Genomic DNA, 15,938 nt, shown 5'->3' with positions numbered 1-15,938 from the left:
GGGTGGATGGAGATGTTAAGCACTGCATGATTAATAAAACGGCAACAGGATATGGATTTGCTGAACCCTACAACCTTTACAGTTCCCTGAAGGAGCTGGTTCTCCATTACAAGCACACTTCGCTGGTCCAGCACAATGATTCATTAAATGTGACCCTTGCCTCCCCTGTCTGGGCACATCAGAGATGAGCCATGAGTCAGCCTCCCGTTGCTATGGTTCAGCCTATGCTTTACTCATGGTGCTGTGCTTCAAAGAAAGAGAAGAAGGTTGACTTCAGCCTGAGATATTTTGCACACCATAAGAGTTGGTGCTTGCTCATTGCTATCCCCCACCTCTGCCCAGTTCTCCTAAATAGTGTTTTTAACACTTCACTTCTTAACTGAACTTTAGATGTGCTTATCTTATCCTCTGGATGTATCTGGATCTACAAAAAAAAGAAGAAACATCATGTAAATACAAAAACCACAGACCATCTTCTGAAGGTGCTCAGTGCCCATGTCACTAAAATATTGTTTGGGAATGGTACTGAATATACTATAACCTGTGTTCATGGACTTATTTTTCGCAGTTTCATGCCTCTGCTGCAGTCCAGGATTCCTTAAAAGGTGCTATACATCCAGATCTGGGATCTGTATATGGGAAATATCATCTACAGTTCTTTTTCATTGGGAAGGCATCCATCTGGATCTACTAAACCTAAGTGTTACTTCTCCATGTTTATCCAGATTTAGGCCCAGGTTGTGTTTGTCAGAGAGTGACCCAATAGGATTATCTGACTGACATCTACAATGAATGCCAATGTATTTTAGCACTAACATATGAGTATCAAAATACAGACTTAACACCTTTGCACTTTCTGTATTTGGAAATGGCCAAATATTTTTGTGATTTAAAAAAAAATAATTGGCCATTTTAATGTTTGTTTTACTAAAATCATCTGGGAGTACAGAATAATCAAGAGTAATCATTTTAAATGGTTGTAAAGGATTGAAAGCTCTGATGACTCACAAGCAACCTTTTTTAATCATTATTTTGCTGCTTTTGAGAAAACTACAAGGTGCATCTTGGGTTTTTAGATAATACATGTAGCTTTGGTGGGAGAAGATCGTTTTAATTTTTGTTGGTAGGTTATTACCCCAGACTCCACTCATGTTCTTTTTGTTTCCTTGAAAACTATTAGATTTTATTTCTTTTTAATTCTTGCTTTTAAATGCTGTAGGTTAGAACTTATCATCCTGTCTCCAGTTTTCCTTAAAACAAACAAGAATCGCAGTGAAGGGACATTTAAGCGAAATGTGACGTGTTGGGGTATCAGTTCAAAATACAGTGCGATTACAATGGAGGAGCAGGTGGACTTCTTTGCAGTGACATCACTGTATGTGAAGGGTACATAAGCTATAATTTTTCCAGAAATATATTTTTATCTCTTATTTTGAAATGAATCGTGCAGTTAAAGAAGCTATGTTCAGAAACAAAAGACAAATGAGATTCAAAATTGGAATCTCTTGCGGAAGTTTTTTTTTCCTCTCTCTATGTATATCTATATCTGTACTCTATACATATCCTATATACTCTTTGCATTGTGCTTGCAATGGTAGTCCTAGAAAACTCACATATACTACACTGAACGGTCAGCTAGAAAATGTGCCCACAAGCAGGCTATTTTTCAGCAAAAAATGTATCCTGGCTAACGCTTGAGCATGTAACATTAATTAGGTCTCTTCTGTTCATCAGTATTCAACACTGGTCTTCCACTCCTCATACCTGACAATATGGCTAAAACCTTCAGTTTCAGATGGACCTGACCAACAAATTCCAGTTGACAGGAGAGAGTTTTCTAAGCCATTGTTTGTTACTTGAAATTCTGAGTGGTCCTACTCACCTGAAGCTCTGCCATTGCTTCACTTGTGCCCCTGTCTAGTTGTAAAGATGCTTGAGAGCAACATTATAAAAGAATGAGGGCCTTCTGCTTTGTTGTTATTTTTTAGCAATGGAGGGCTAAGTGATGGATTTATATTGGTTTCCTAAAAAGGTGAGGTTCAGGGTGCTTGGGAATAAAATCCCTCTGGAAGATTCAACCTGTCTTTCGACCGTTGCCTATATTGCATTCCCACCCCCCACCTCTTTGTCCTTCTTATAAGCTGTAAGGCACACGTTGAAGGCATAAAAATTAAGATTTATACTACAAACCGTTTATATGAAAAAGTATGCATGAGTACTATGTTGTATCCAGTTTTTATCTAAAGCTCTTGTAGTAGTTATCAATACTGTAAAAAAAAAAAAAAGTACTGTGTATATATGGGTAAGTGTGCTAGTTTCATATTCAGAGCACTAAGCAGAAGACTGAGGCCCAGGACTTTAATGTGTACTACCAGCTAATAGACTTGAATGTCAATCGGAGATGAGACAGCAAATCCAGAACCCAGACAAAAATAAAAACCCTGTCCCATTATGATAAAACACCGTTGTACCTAAGTTAAGAGAGTAAAAATGTGGGGTTTTGTTAATGTTACTATTGTCTGATAGTTCTGCCCACATTTGTGTAATTTTAGCAACTAGGTCTTATTGTAGAAAGTGTGATGTATTTGAGCATAGCTCACTTCAAGAAAAGCATTTTGACTTCATTTGCTAATTGCTCTCCGTGGAATAAGAGTCTGCCAGGTTCCTTTAGGGTATCAATACATGAACGGATAAAATTCTTCTGTACAGATTTGAGGGCATCACACACTTTCAAATTTGCACATTGTCTCCTATGTGCTGTCTTCTCAAGTGGTTTAAATACACTCACCCAAAAATGACTTCTTCAGTATTCACTGATACATTAAAAGAATACCGCACAAAATCCGAGAGAGCATAATAAGAGGTTATCTTGCACATGAATACAAGTGTGAATCTTTAGGTGGCTCAATACAACCAATTTAAAACAAGTTCTTCAAACTACTTTTTTTCTTTCTTTTTTTTTGTTTTGTTAAGTTAAACATCCCTTTGTTACATAAACAGCTGCAGTGCTTGGGTGCTTTTGTGTGCAGCCAAGCGACAATCCTGTAGAGAAACACAGGAGGTATCACTTCATCATAATGTAATTTTAGATATATGTATAAAATAAGAGGACCTACATTGCTTTATCAGTGGGAGACTTTGCTAGCCATCATTTGCATGTTTAAAACGGTTTGAACAACAAACCAACAGAAAGGTTAATGTGATTAAATTGCAGCTAATTTTGTTACCCACTGGTGGGAATGAACAGGCAACCTTAATCTGCCTGACTACAAATGTAGAACATGAGTACAATGGCCTTCAACTTAGTTGTCATGAAAAAAGTGAATGTTGCTTTTATCCCACAATTGTGGGTATGAAAACTTGTAAATAGGATAGCCATGTTCACAAACTACCCCAATAATTTAAACTGACTTGAAAAGAATAGAGACGGGCTTCAGAGTTACACTTAAGCTGGTAGTACCCATCTCTATCTTATGTGAAGCGTTTAAATAACTGGAGGTTTGGAGGTGTTGAGAATAACACTAACTGAGGCAAAGTGAATGTAGGTAAGAATAACTGCTGCAGCCACTTTCTTGGATGGTGTGAACAGAAGGTGGTCGGCAAGTGGTGCTGTGTCTCTTAGGTTGCACTTGCACGCACTACAGTAGCTCTAACGATGTGCCTCTGTGTAAAAGGAAACCTGTTACTTGATCACTGTGTGTGATTCGTTTCTGGATTGTTTTTTTTTTTTGTTTGTTTTTTTTTAATTAGGTTTTCAGGGAAAGACGCTGTGAAAGATGTGAGGAGCCATGTGGCGTGTCTGATTAGAATTATGAACTCGTTTGAAATGATGCACGAAGGCAGGTGTACCAAGCTGTGTGTTTTACAGATTGCATGCGGCCAGCCCTGGAGCCTGCTCTAGAATTAGTTGGCGCTGTTTGTCCCATCAGCCACCTGTGTCAGATAGCGAAGAGTCACTGCACTGGCAGTGGCTCTCTGAAGTGTTTTTTCAACTTGAGGATTTGAACTTTTATTTTTTTCATCCCGTAAAATCAGACAGCTGTTTCCCCATGAGGGTCCCACCTCTGCTGCCTTATTGTACCAAAAAAGCTCACTTTGAGTAGATTTGTTGGCCAAGGACTTGAAAACAGGAATGACTCCACCTCCATATTGGAGAAGTACTACTGGCTTGAAGAAAGTTGTTTTTTCTTTTTTAATAAACTTGTCAGGGCTGAGCACATGCTTATTGTGCATTATACAGAACACACCTTTTCTTTTTGTCTTCAGTAATTGAGAATGATCTAGGTGACATTGTTTCACTAGCTCATCTTTCACTCTTTGTCAGAAGACATCAGTAAGCCTTTAATGGCAGACTGCCCCTTGCATGCGTTTTTTTTTTTTTTTCGAATATTTTTTTTAATGTGGTGCCCTACTCTTTTGAAATATAAATAAACTTGCCTTAACTCACAAGTAGGTAAACTTGTGTTCAAATTGTATTTTTATTCCAAAGCTTAATGTTTGTAAAGGTCCCTATTAATAATGAAAAATAAAAGTCTTTTCTATGTGTCATAGTTGCTTTGTCTTCTCATGTGGAGAGAAATGCTGTTTGCTCCCAAGTCACCTATTGACCTTTCACAATGTGCTTTAGTTGTGTTCTTTGCAGGTCCTCTATAATGATGAAGTGGACTAGAGCTGCTTCACACGCTTGTGGAGAAGATGGTGCACCCCCACAGCAAGCAGTGTGCTTTTGTGATCCTGGAATGGTAAGTACCCGGTATGTCTATAGCATTGCAATGGTATCTTTTTTTAATTAATTGTGAGCAGTAGGAAATTATTTTACCAAATTTATACTCCTTTTACATTACAAGTAGGTGCAACTTTGTGTGTGTTTATCCATTGTCGCAGTAGGGGGCAGTAGTGCTCCCTTGAACCCTCAGGTACCACGCCAAACACCTGGTAAAATTGCCACAATACTTATATTTATTATAATAATGTGCACCAAGCACCCTCCACTCCACTATATTCATAAATCACAATAACAATAATAATCACAATCCTCCACTCCCAGACGTGTTGCCCTCATACCACCCAGCTCAGCTCGTTGTCTGGGAGTTCCCAGAGTCCTCTTATTCCTTCCGGGTCAGGGTAAACAGTACTTTTCTTCACCCCGGAAGCCCGTCGCTCTTTCTGTGACGAACTTCCGGGTCATGGTGCCCAAATGAGTCCATTGGCCTCCCGACAGCGACTTCCAGTGGCCCCCAAGGTATCCAGCAGGGCTGTGTATAAAAACTACATAGTCCATGAGGCCCTGCTGGAATTCGGGGCCCGTATATGCTCTCGGGAGAGCTCCTCCTAGCGGCCAGGGGGTGAGGACCGGAGTAAAATGTCGGCAATCCACCACACCATGCATCCTTTATCTGAGCCTGTAATCTCTGTTACAAGGTCAAAGGAGCAAAAAAACAAGGAGAGATGTTTGTGCAACTTGCCAGTCTGATGCAGGGCATAGATTAATTTAGGTGTGCTGGTAGACTGGAATATGTTTGGAATTTGACAGGAAACCATAGCATGAAAGATAGATGTGCAGACTGCAGAGGACTGAACTCTAATCTCTAAAATGATAAAAGACCAGTGCATAACTGTGCTGCTCAATATGTTGCCCTCCATCCAGCTTTGTGACATGCGGAGTTCAATATGGAATTAAGTGCAGGAGGCAGGAACCAACCTTGTTTGGTATGCCAGTACAGTACATTGTCATTGCACTCTTAACTAATTCATGTTGGCAATTAACCTGATAGCATGTGTTTGGAATGTTGTTTTTGGTGTTTGAATCCTCACAGAAAACCTATGTGAACTCCCCACACATATCCCTTGAGCTATGATACATCAGTGCACCAACCTGTTGCCCCATTTTAAAACGTGCACACTCATACTGACCAATTTAGGATATTCCCATAACGTAAAGTGAGAATTTGAGAGGAAAGATGAGTAAGGGGAGAAAACCTACATGAACAAAGAAAGAACATGCAGACTCTACAAACAATAGCGGGCGAGTTGGGTTCAAAAAGCTGTGGCACAGCGGCGATGACCATTGTGCCACCATATATGTAACTAGTTCATTTAATTTACAAAGCTTTATTTTTAACATTTTTTTTATTTCTGAAACTGGGGGGCTTTTCCCCCTGCTTGCTTCACTTATCCAGCTCATGGTTTGGGATAACTATAACATTGTCATGCTTGGGGTCACGAGGGCCTTGATATGCTATTACAGTGACTTAAATTTCTTTGGCACTGAAGTGGTGACATTTTTAGGGTCGAGTCTGTAGTTTCCAGCAGTGACTTGGCTCAGCTGCCCATGTATGCCCCCTCCACTTTCAAAATCCAAGTAGAGTGTTTGAGTTGTGACTCGAGTCTTCTGTCATTTGACAGTCCTCACAACATTTCTTGCAGCCTCCACTACCGATAATGTAGGCAAGGCATTTCTAGGGATGTGGTGTTGGTTATTTTTGTGATGTTTGTTTCCCTTTGCTAAAGGGGGGGGTGTCTGTCAGTCAGTCTGTCTGTCTGTCTGCTGCTTTTCCCGGAGTGGTGGAAAATTAGGGGATTTCTTGCTGCTCTGGTTTCACTTCTTCTAAATGGAAAATGTAATTTGCCAACAGTGCAAAAGGCATACTTCCTTTTATATCAACTGAAAAAGTGGATTTGTATTATTCTGCAATTTTATAGAGTGTAGTGTCATTAATTAAGAAGGTAGTAATGGGTGGAAAGCCCTGCCTGGCTGTGTTCTACCAGCTTCACCTTTGGAGGGAGTGAGTTCGCTGTCTAGGATGACATTGTACCTGCTTTTATACCTCTCATCTTGGCACTAAGCAATTCCTGGCAGGCCAAAGAGCATACTTCACATGGCACAGCCTCCTGGGGTGCATCCTAAGAGCAACAAGTGGTTTCGCAGTCAGTTCCTCAGTTCTTGCTCCAGGGCGCCCATCAGGGTTTGTGTGACAGGGCATGTTTCTGACGCTTGCTCCTGACTGACCGACTATAGGCAGTGTCTGCATGTTCACCACTTTGCCAACAGCTGGAGTCGTTCGTGTACTGTATCACATATCCTGTCATCACATGCTCTTGACATGTAGGGTCTGCCTGATTATCATGGCAGTTGAGCACAAAGCTGCAGTCACACCCACATACTGCATACTGTACATCTTGGGCATTCAGTCAACACTGCAAGGGTGGCCCTTCAATGCAGGTTAGTTACGTTTATGTCAGCAAGGAATTTTCTGCCAAGAACAATAGCTTAAAAAAATTACAGAACTCAATCTGGAAAATTTCCTAGAAAGCAACACTCCTTTCTACCCCTTAGAAAAGTCTGACAAAATTGTCTGATTTGGGGGATGTGCTGCCCACAGGGCAACATCGCTGGGTGACGGCCAAATGTGGCTTGTGATTTGAAGCCCAGTTTGTCATTTTGTTTGATTTGCTTAAACAAGGCTGAATCAAATGAATCTGATATTCAAAAACATGATGTCAGCTAAATTAGAAACAGATACATAAGGACTGCAGCAGTGTTCACTTTCAGCTGTGTGATATCAAATTCTTCTAAAAGTCATTTTTAAAGCTTAAAATCACTTTCATTTTGAGTAAAAACAACCTAAGGCCACACACCACATAAACTGTTTCTGTGAGTGGTGGTTATTTAAAGCAGTGAAGTGTGTTTCAAGTATTTACGGGGCGGATCTACGGTTGTCTACTGTCGTCCTGAATGCGCATAAAGAGGTTCAGGATGGCAAGAAGCCAACCCTCCCCTCCACTCGAGGACTGAAATGGTCAAGGGGGCTAACTTAATGAAACTATTCACTATCCACAAGTCGCAAAGAGCAAGGGGGACCCCCAACTACCCACTAGATCATATGATCTTCACAATGCCACAGTGGATCACACCCACTCCCTTGGCACCATGAAGACATCGAGCCTCACTCCAAAGACAAAAGTGAACAATACTGCACTGCATTAAACGAGCTGTTGTCTGCATTGTTAAAAGTTCAATCAACTGACAGTAAGGGAACTAACGTAACCCAGTGACCTGTGGGGGTCTTAATCCATCCTTGAAAGTATATGAGAAATTGACATATAAAGATGTAACTCTGTTTGTTTCGCAAAAAGTCAGTCTGTGTTAGCTGTGTAATAGAAATGTATGTGAAGACTCGTTTTAGGAGGACACCAAGCAAAAGCTCACTTCCAAAAGGAAGGGCAGAGCTGATCACACTGTAAAGGAGGACTGGCTGTCAGGGCACTGCTAAAGCTCTGAAGTTTTCTGGTTGCGCACAAGATTAAAGTGCACACACCCCACCCAGTACAGCCATAAGGTCTGTCCACTACTTGATGATCCTGGCTTTGCCTAGTTTGGTTTGGTCTGGTCTGGTCAGTGTGGACTAGCACCTGCTTTGGTTAACAAACTCTCCAAGTGGTTTCTGGCTGCAGACACCCACTATCAAGCCAGAAGTCCACTGAAGTGACAGAGGTGATGTTTCATTTTCTGCATAAATCGGGCCACATCCCCATTGTCATGCCAGAGATCTACTTCTGTGAAGGGAGTTGTTTGTCACTGTTTCAACAAAGTCTGCCATGCAGTGACATTTGCACACTCCCATCTTCGGCACAGCAAACCTCTCCAATGTTGTGTTTGCTTAAATTAAATTATTGGATAATTTAACATTTGATTGACAGAATGACTGATATTGAACAACAAACATGGTGAAGCTGTGCTTCTTACAGACGTGTAGTCATCGCTAATCAGGTGTTCATTGATTCAGCTCATATGGACCCGACGGACGTGTGCCAGATCCTTCATCGATCCTGTGCCTGAATTAAGCCAAAGATCAGAGGGCACTGGCGCCCATGCCAGCAGCAGTAAGCTCATGACATGAACCTGAGTGCCAGTCCATTGCAGATCACGCTCGTTCATACAATGCTATTAACCCAATACATGCATCACTGAGCCCTCATGACGCCTGTCACACACACGCTTTACTGAACAGTGAGGTGTGCAGTGTGTCACATCTGGGAATCCTGCAAGAAACAGGAGAATCTGAATGAATATTTACTCAGGAGAAATTAAGGAATACTCCACCAAATACATACATCTATATACAGTATAATCTATATATATTATACACACACTACCTGTCAAAAGTTTTAAAACGCCTCCGTTTTTCCTGATTTTTTTTTTTTTCAAATGTAGTGAGTTGAAATGCAAGGAATGACCTGAAATGGCGAAAAGGTAAGCAGTAAAGTAGCAGAGGTTTAAATTTAAAGTTTAGGTTGCAAAAAAAGGAAATTTCAGAATATTACAAATGGGCCTTCCTCAGGGAACAACTCATAAGTTACAACCTACTGATGTTCTGCAGTAATGAAAGTAAATTAAGACTTGCAAGTTGAAGCAAACAATTGGCACAAGTGTCCCAACTTCTGTTGATTATTTAAAAACTGCTCATCTTAAAGCAGAGTTGGAACTGACTGTGTTACTACGCCGTACATATACATATATTTATATACTGTACATAAATATATATGCATTTATGTATGTGTGTATATGTATGTATAAAAAATACATGTGATTTGTGGGTTTGTTATCAATAGTTAAATTACTTTGTAACTTTTGCAATTATAAATGGTTGGATTGGCATCCCATTTGGGACGGACAGAGAAATCTTACCGGCTGGGAGACAATAGTAGATGGATAAGTGATACACAAGTGGATGTGCAGCCCAGCCAGATTAACTCTTAAGTTTGGGGCGATTACATAATGGATGGGTGGGGAGCAATTGGTTAACAGGGGCTGTTTATCCCGCAGGTGGCAGTGTTACTTTGTAGGGTGGTCCAGATCTAATTATGCAACTTTTAATGCAATGCAGGAAAACCATATAAGACAAAATAATTGTTCGAAATATCTTGTAATAAATGAAATGGACTTACATTGAAATAATTCACTGATTTTTCCATGTAATGTCCCACTTGTCCTCCATTCAGTTGTGAATTCTGTATGTAATAAACTTAAGTTATATCGTAATGAAAACTGCATAATTAGATCTGGACCACCCTGTCGTATGACCCCTATTTAGACTCCTGCAGGGTTTCATGGGACCTTTACCTCGGAAGGACAACCATGTCGGGATCCCAGGGTACCACCAGAGGGCGCTGCTGGCTGACAGTCTCCCTACTTTGGGGAGCATCTGCCTAACCCAGAAGGGCGTCTGTTATGCTCCCGATATAATTGGCATCTACAGTAACCAACGGTGGACAACAGAAAATGGTATAAAAGCACCCATGGAAAAAAAAATAGCGCTACTTGTGTTACAAAATCTACACGTGAAGTCATCCACTAAGCTCACAACATCCCAAACCATATTTATCCCACAGGTGCCCACAAGCACAGGGCACTCAGAAGGTCTTTATGTTCAGACACATTCGCGGGGTGGGTGTCTTAAGAATTTGCTGGACTGACCTTCACCTCCAAAGCAGGTTGCTGACTGGTCGATCAGCCTTTTGTTTTGTTGGAGATGAAAGCGTCCATTAACAAAATACTCAGCAGAAAGCGGAGCCGCTGGCGTCCCTCTGTCATGCTAAGCTGTCCTTGTATCATCACTTTCGTTTTTGACACCGAGTAAGCACAAATGCCGGCGTTTTAGATTATTTCATGACATGAAGGAATGCCTCTTTGAATGACCCGGTTTAATTTTCCATCCATCCGTTATCCAACCCGCTACATCCTAACTACAGGGACACAGGGGTCTGCTGGATCCAATCCCAGCCAACACAGGGCGCAAGGCAGGAAACAAACCCCGGGAGGGCGCAAACACACACACACACACCAAGCACACACTAGGGACAATTTAGAATTGCCAGTGCACCTAACCTGCATGTCTTTGGACTGTGGAAGGAAACCCACGCAGACACAGGGAGGACCTTACTGCGAGGCAGCAGCGCTACCCTCTGCGCCACCATGCCGCTCCCTGTTTAATTTTTTCTTATCAAAACATTACAAATCTAATTTGGGAAGTGAAGCTCTCTGTGGACAACTAGACACAAGGAAGGAAAAAAAGAAGGAAGCGTCTCGTGGTGGGGCATGAGTTGCGACAATTCTAAGAGCCTCTTACTGACAGAAGCCCTCACACGTACTGTTTTACTTAGCAATTAAAAGTAATGTGTGTGTTTGTTTTTTGTTTTTGTCAAAGGTAACCGTATTGACCAGGGGTCTCCAACACGTCGCTCGCGAGCTACCGGCAGCTCTCTAAACAGTTAATGAATCCAACATAAATTTTAAAACTTCATTAGTCAAATTAGGGGTGGTGGATCTTTCCAAGAAAATCATATCACGATCCAAAATCTGAATTGCAATCTTTATCTTTTCAAAGTGGCATGCACTTAAGAGAATATCCGGACTCCAAGTCATCAAGACTTAAGTAACACTTTATTTTAAATATCAAACAAAGTTGAATTCAATTGTTCTCTCGTGCGTTACTTAAGCGGGGTTAAGGAACATGCCCTGAAGCTGGCAAGTGAGTGAGGAAGGCCCCTCTCCTCGGTCCGTTGTGTATCTCTGGGATTCGTGCAAATAAATCGGTTCCGCCCGATTTTCCTCATCTCGCACCTTCCTCTATGCTGGAAAAAATATTGCTCAGTTTGGAGGACTCAGAAAGCATTTCTGCAATATATAAAATTATTTTACAGTCCCACCCTTTCAAAGATCCAGGAGGACAATGGGAAAAGATCTCTCACTCAACATATCAGAAAAGGAGTGGAAGGTATAGCAATGCAGAGAATTCACTTGAGCTCAATATGCGCAAAGCATACAATTATTCAACTTAAAATTATATATCGAGCACATCTGTCTCGCTTAAAACTGCCCAAAATGTTTCCAGGGCAAGATCCAACCCGCGAATGCTGCAACCAAGTCCCAGCCTCACTGGGTCACATGTTTCGTGTCTGCACCAAATTAACATCATTCTGGACAAAAATGTTTAAGTGCCATTCAGACAGCCTTGGCGTCACAATCCCTCCTAACCCATTAACAGCTGTGTCTGGGGTTCTTCCAGATGGGCTTAAAGTGGAGAAGGACAAACAAAATGCGATTGCCTTCACTACGCTCTTGGCACGAAGGCGTATTTTGCTAAACTGGAAGAATCCTAAGTCTCCTCTTTTAAGTCAGTGGGTAACTGATGTTTTATGCTATTTGAAATTGGAAAAGATCAAATTCTTACTTGGAGAATCTTTGCAGAACTTTTTTCAAAACCTGGCAGGATTTGATCAATGATATTGTAGAATTAGATCTTAAAGCACTGAGGAAATAGATTCTCTTCTCATTTTTTTTATTCGCCTGTTAAACTCATCAATGTATGTATTTTGACCAGCTTTAAGTTTGACTTCGTTGGCCATGCTCTGTTTCTCATGGGTGGGAGTTGGGTTGATCTATCTGTATTGAATGATTACAATAAAAACAAAATAAAAAAAACAAATGGATACCGCAAGTGAACTATGATGCATAGCGAAATGAGAGAAGTCATCAACCGGAATGTTCAAGCAAATTTTAGAAAAAAACCCCGATCCAAATCATCTATTTTTTTCTGAAACAAAGGTAATTTTATTAATGTTAGTCCTTTATCCCTGTAGTGCCAAAAAACACTTTACGGGATCGTTCAACAACCAAAAGATCTAGAAGAATCTAATTAGAAGCCAGTTCAACTTGAGACACACAGGTACTGTATATGCTTTACAAGAAATAAACTGCATTGAACGAATTTCAGCCTTTGGCATAAACGTTACAACGCAGTTCAATTACAAGACGAGTTTTTTTTTAGAAACCAAATGCAGCTAGTTTTGGTTGCATTTGAAATTCTATTAGTGATGTTATAATCTAATCGATTATAATGTGTTGTATTGATTCGGGGGTTATGTTACACGGCCGCTGTGCAGGGTTAGTTTCGTACTGGTTAATCGCCCACTACGATATCCTTTAGGGCCCAAAATCATTTACGGCGCCCCTGATGCGAGCGGACTGAGGCTGCGACCGCGCGCACGTGGCAGATTTGAGCGCAAGCGCTGGATTCTGCTGAGCCGGTGTAAGTCACGTGACTTTTGGCAGCCTTCAGGTCATCGCAGTGATTAATTCGTTCACATGATGAAAAACTAAGCTTTGGTATATTCTAACTTAATCGCAGATATAACGTTTATTTTGCTAGCCTGGTAATGATTTATTCTTTTGTTACGATTTGATTTCCTTAACTTTTATTTGAATTATTTCCTTTTGGCAAGGTTAGTTTCATTAGACATTCAACCTAACTGTGACACGCTGTGTTCTTATATTGTCAACTTTTACTGTTGTAGAGGAAGGTCGATTCCTTGCCCTGACTATTGGCGATCTGTCAAACTGAGCAAATCATACAGGCGGAAGCAGAATGAAAAGAATTCTTCAAGTTCAAGATGACGATTGGAGCGGATGGCACATTTCTTTTTTAAATGATACCTCACTTTGATTGTAAGAGGCTGCTGAGACTTTCGTCAGAATATCACGCGTAGCTAACAGCAAGCTCTCCCCATCTAAAAGCGAAAGCTCACTGACTCATTCATCACTAGATCTCCTAAACCCAAGTCCTAGAATTGTGAAATTTGGCATGGAGGTTTGTCTTATAGGGTTTAGGTGAGAGATAAGAAAGGAGTTTACGAAACCCCTACCATAAGGCGGTGAAACTACCCATCCGTGTGGCCGACAATAAAAACACTTAGACATAAAAAGATCATATATGAGAGTCCAGTTGATGGGTGAATTGAAAGCACAAGAGTTTAACGAGCTATTATTGAAATTAGGAGACGGTAGAATAGAGGAGAAAGACGGAAAAACAAAGAGCCCAGATAAATTAGACGACACAGAGATATCAATGGAGAAGATAAAACTTACTTTCTAAACCTTTTTATTAACGCTTTAAAATGACAAAGTCGCCGAAATTAAAAATTGTCGTTCAGCAAAGCTAAATACACACGAGATGCCGTATGATTCAGTTGACTCGGTAGCTGAGATTGTTCGCTGTTCAGTGGAGACCCTGCGGATCCTCCTTCGCACAAACTTATTTTGAAGACTGGAGCGCCACTTGTCTTTTTGAGAAAATTAAATCCTCCTAAACTGTGCAGGGGCACAAGACTGCAAGTCAAAATACAGTATAATTGAAACCATATATCTTTACTGGCTCTGGTCAGGGAGAAACTGTCTTTACAATGCGTATTCCCATTTCCTTTTCAATTCAAACACCTGAAATTTCCAATTAAAGTGTGTTTTACAAAGACTCTCAATAAAGCACACAGTCAAGTCTCTAAAAGAGTGGAGTGGATTTAAGGGATGATTGCTTTTCTCATGGCCGGCTTTATGTGGCTTGCTCCGGACTGAGTTCACCTCGCTCCCTATTCATTCTGACACCATACAGAGAAGTATTGTAGATGCTTGCTCAGTATATTCGCTCCTTTTGTGTGATTCTCTTATACAGCGCAGACTTGGTGCATACTCAAAAACTGAAATAAAACTGTGTCCTTATTTTTATATCAGCCAGTTTATTAAAATAGATCTTCACGAGCGAAACCGCGGGTATTAGTTTGCCTGGTTGGATTCTTCAGGTTGCCGGTTCCATCAAGTGTTGCTACAGAGCGACGGGGTGACGCCACTTGAAGTGTTGGCGAATAGCTTATTCCATCCCATCCCACAGAAACTCGATTTGGCTGTTGGACTAACGCCATAAATACGACCATTCCAGGACACTCCTGACCTTGAACCTTGGGAAGAAAAAAACAGTCGCGGATTGATACTCGGCTCTGACGAATTGATCGCCCGATCGGAAATGATTTTCAAAAATTCTGCAGTATTTAGCATTGATCTGGTCGTACCCGCAGCCCAAACCCCTAAATCACACCGTATATCGTTACATCGCCTCCTTCCATACAGAACACAGCTCGAACCAGACAGGACAGACCCACACACTCGTGAGGTTCGCGGATTAGCGTCAGGCGTTAGGCCCTGTGATTCATCCAACCTTTAAAAATGTTCCAATCCTGACTCCCACAATTCCTTGTATTTGAGTTGTCGACGGCGAACTCTCATTGGCTAATGCCCCTCTTTGGCACCGCTCTTGTTTTTTGTTGTTAGACGACTATACAGGAAACTCCCCATAAGCACCGTGTATCGCCGGTCTGTCAAATTTGTTTCTGTTGGATGGATTTTTTCCCCTCCATGTTGCCCCTCTCTTGATACACTGGTGACACAGCAGGTCTTATAAATTGGGGAGTGAGGCGTAATATCTTCTGGGTAATAAACTTAGGAGGGTTTGCCAATTATATGCAAGTCTACTTCCTGCTTCCAGTGTCCCACTGCAAAGGCAGCCTCCCACCTCAACGGTCCTACTGAAAGCAGGGGGCTGAAATCCCAGATAATTATTTACACACAATGATGTACCAAGAAAGCCTGTGGTTTCAATCCCGTCCATCGAATTTGAGCTTGCGTGTCAAGTGAATGTTGCGCATTCGTTAATGTCCTCACAACTGCGAAACTTCTGAGTCACATTCTGCAGAATTACTGCCGTTTGACAGCACCTGCTGCTTACTACAGTAGATCTGCATGACATAACGTATGAAGGATCATTTGTTGCATTTGACTTCCATACAAGCTCATTGCAACTGGTTCGCACCAAATTCGTCCCGTTAAAATATCGGCGCAGATTTAGGTGCGCCGACTCCATTTCTGGAATTTGACTTTTACCCCAAACCCTTTCCGCGAAATACATATTCAGTGAACAACGCCATTTCGAATAAAACATTTCCAATAAGTTACGTTTGTGTTATGGCGTAAGCACATTTCATGCCCAAAATAGCGATTTCAAACATATTTTGAGTTGTAAATGGCGGTCTTTCTTGTTCTTAAAGTTAGT

The 15,938-nt window shown here is 41.2% G+C and overlaps 1 protein-coding gene across 1 annotated transcript in view; it reads left to right on the top strand.

Annotated features, from left to right (window-relative positions):
• pik3r2 (phosphoinositide-3-kinase, regulatory subunit 2 (beta)) overlaps window positions 1-4,546 on the top strand; it is an 87,271-nt gene extending 82,725 nt beyond the window's left edge. Inside the window, exon 16 of the mRNA XM_039766600.1 lies at window positions 2-4,546. Coding sequence (XP_039622534.1) covers window positions 2-188 — 187 coding nt within the window. The 3' untranslated portion in view covers window positions 189-4,546. The remainder of the gene's footprint in view (window position 1) is intronic.
• The last annotated feature ends 11,392 nt before the right edge of the window (window positions 4,547-15,938 follow it).

The sequence above is a fragment of the Polypterus senegalus genome, chromosome 10, assembly GCF_016835505.1.
Source record: "Polypterus senegalus isolate Bchr_013 chromosome 10, ASM1683550v1, whole genome shotgun sequence".
Classification (NCBI taxonomy): Eukaryota; Metazoa; Chordata; class Cladistia; order Polypteriformes; family Polypteridae; genus Polypterus; species Polypterus senegalus.
This window is presented reverse-complemented; position numbering and strand designations above follow the sequence as displayed.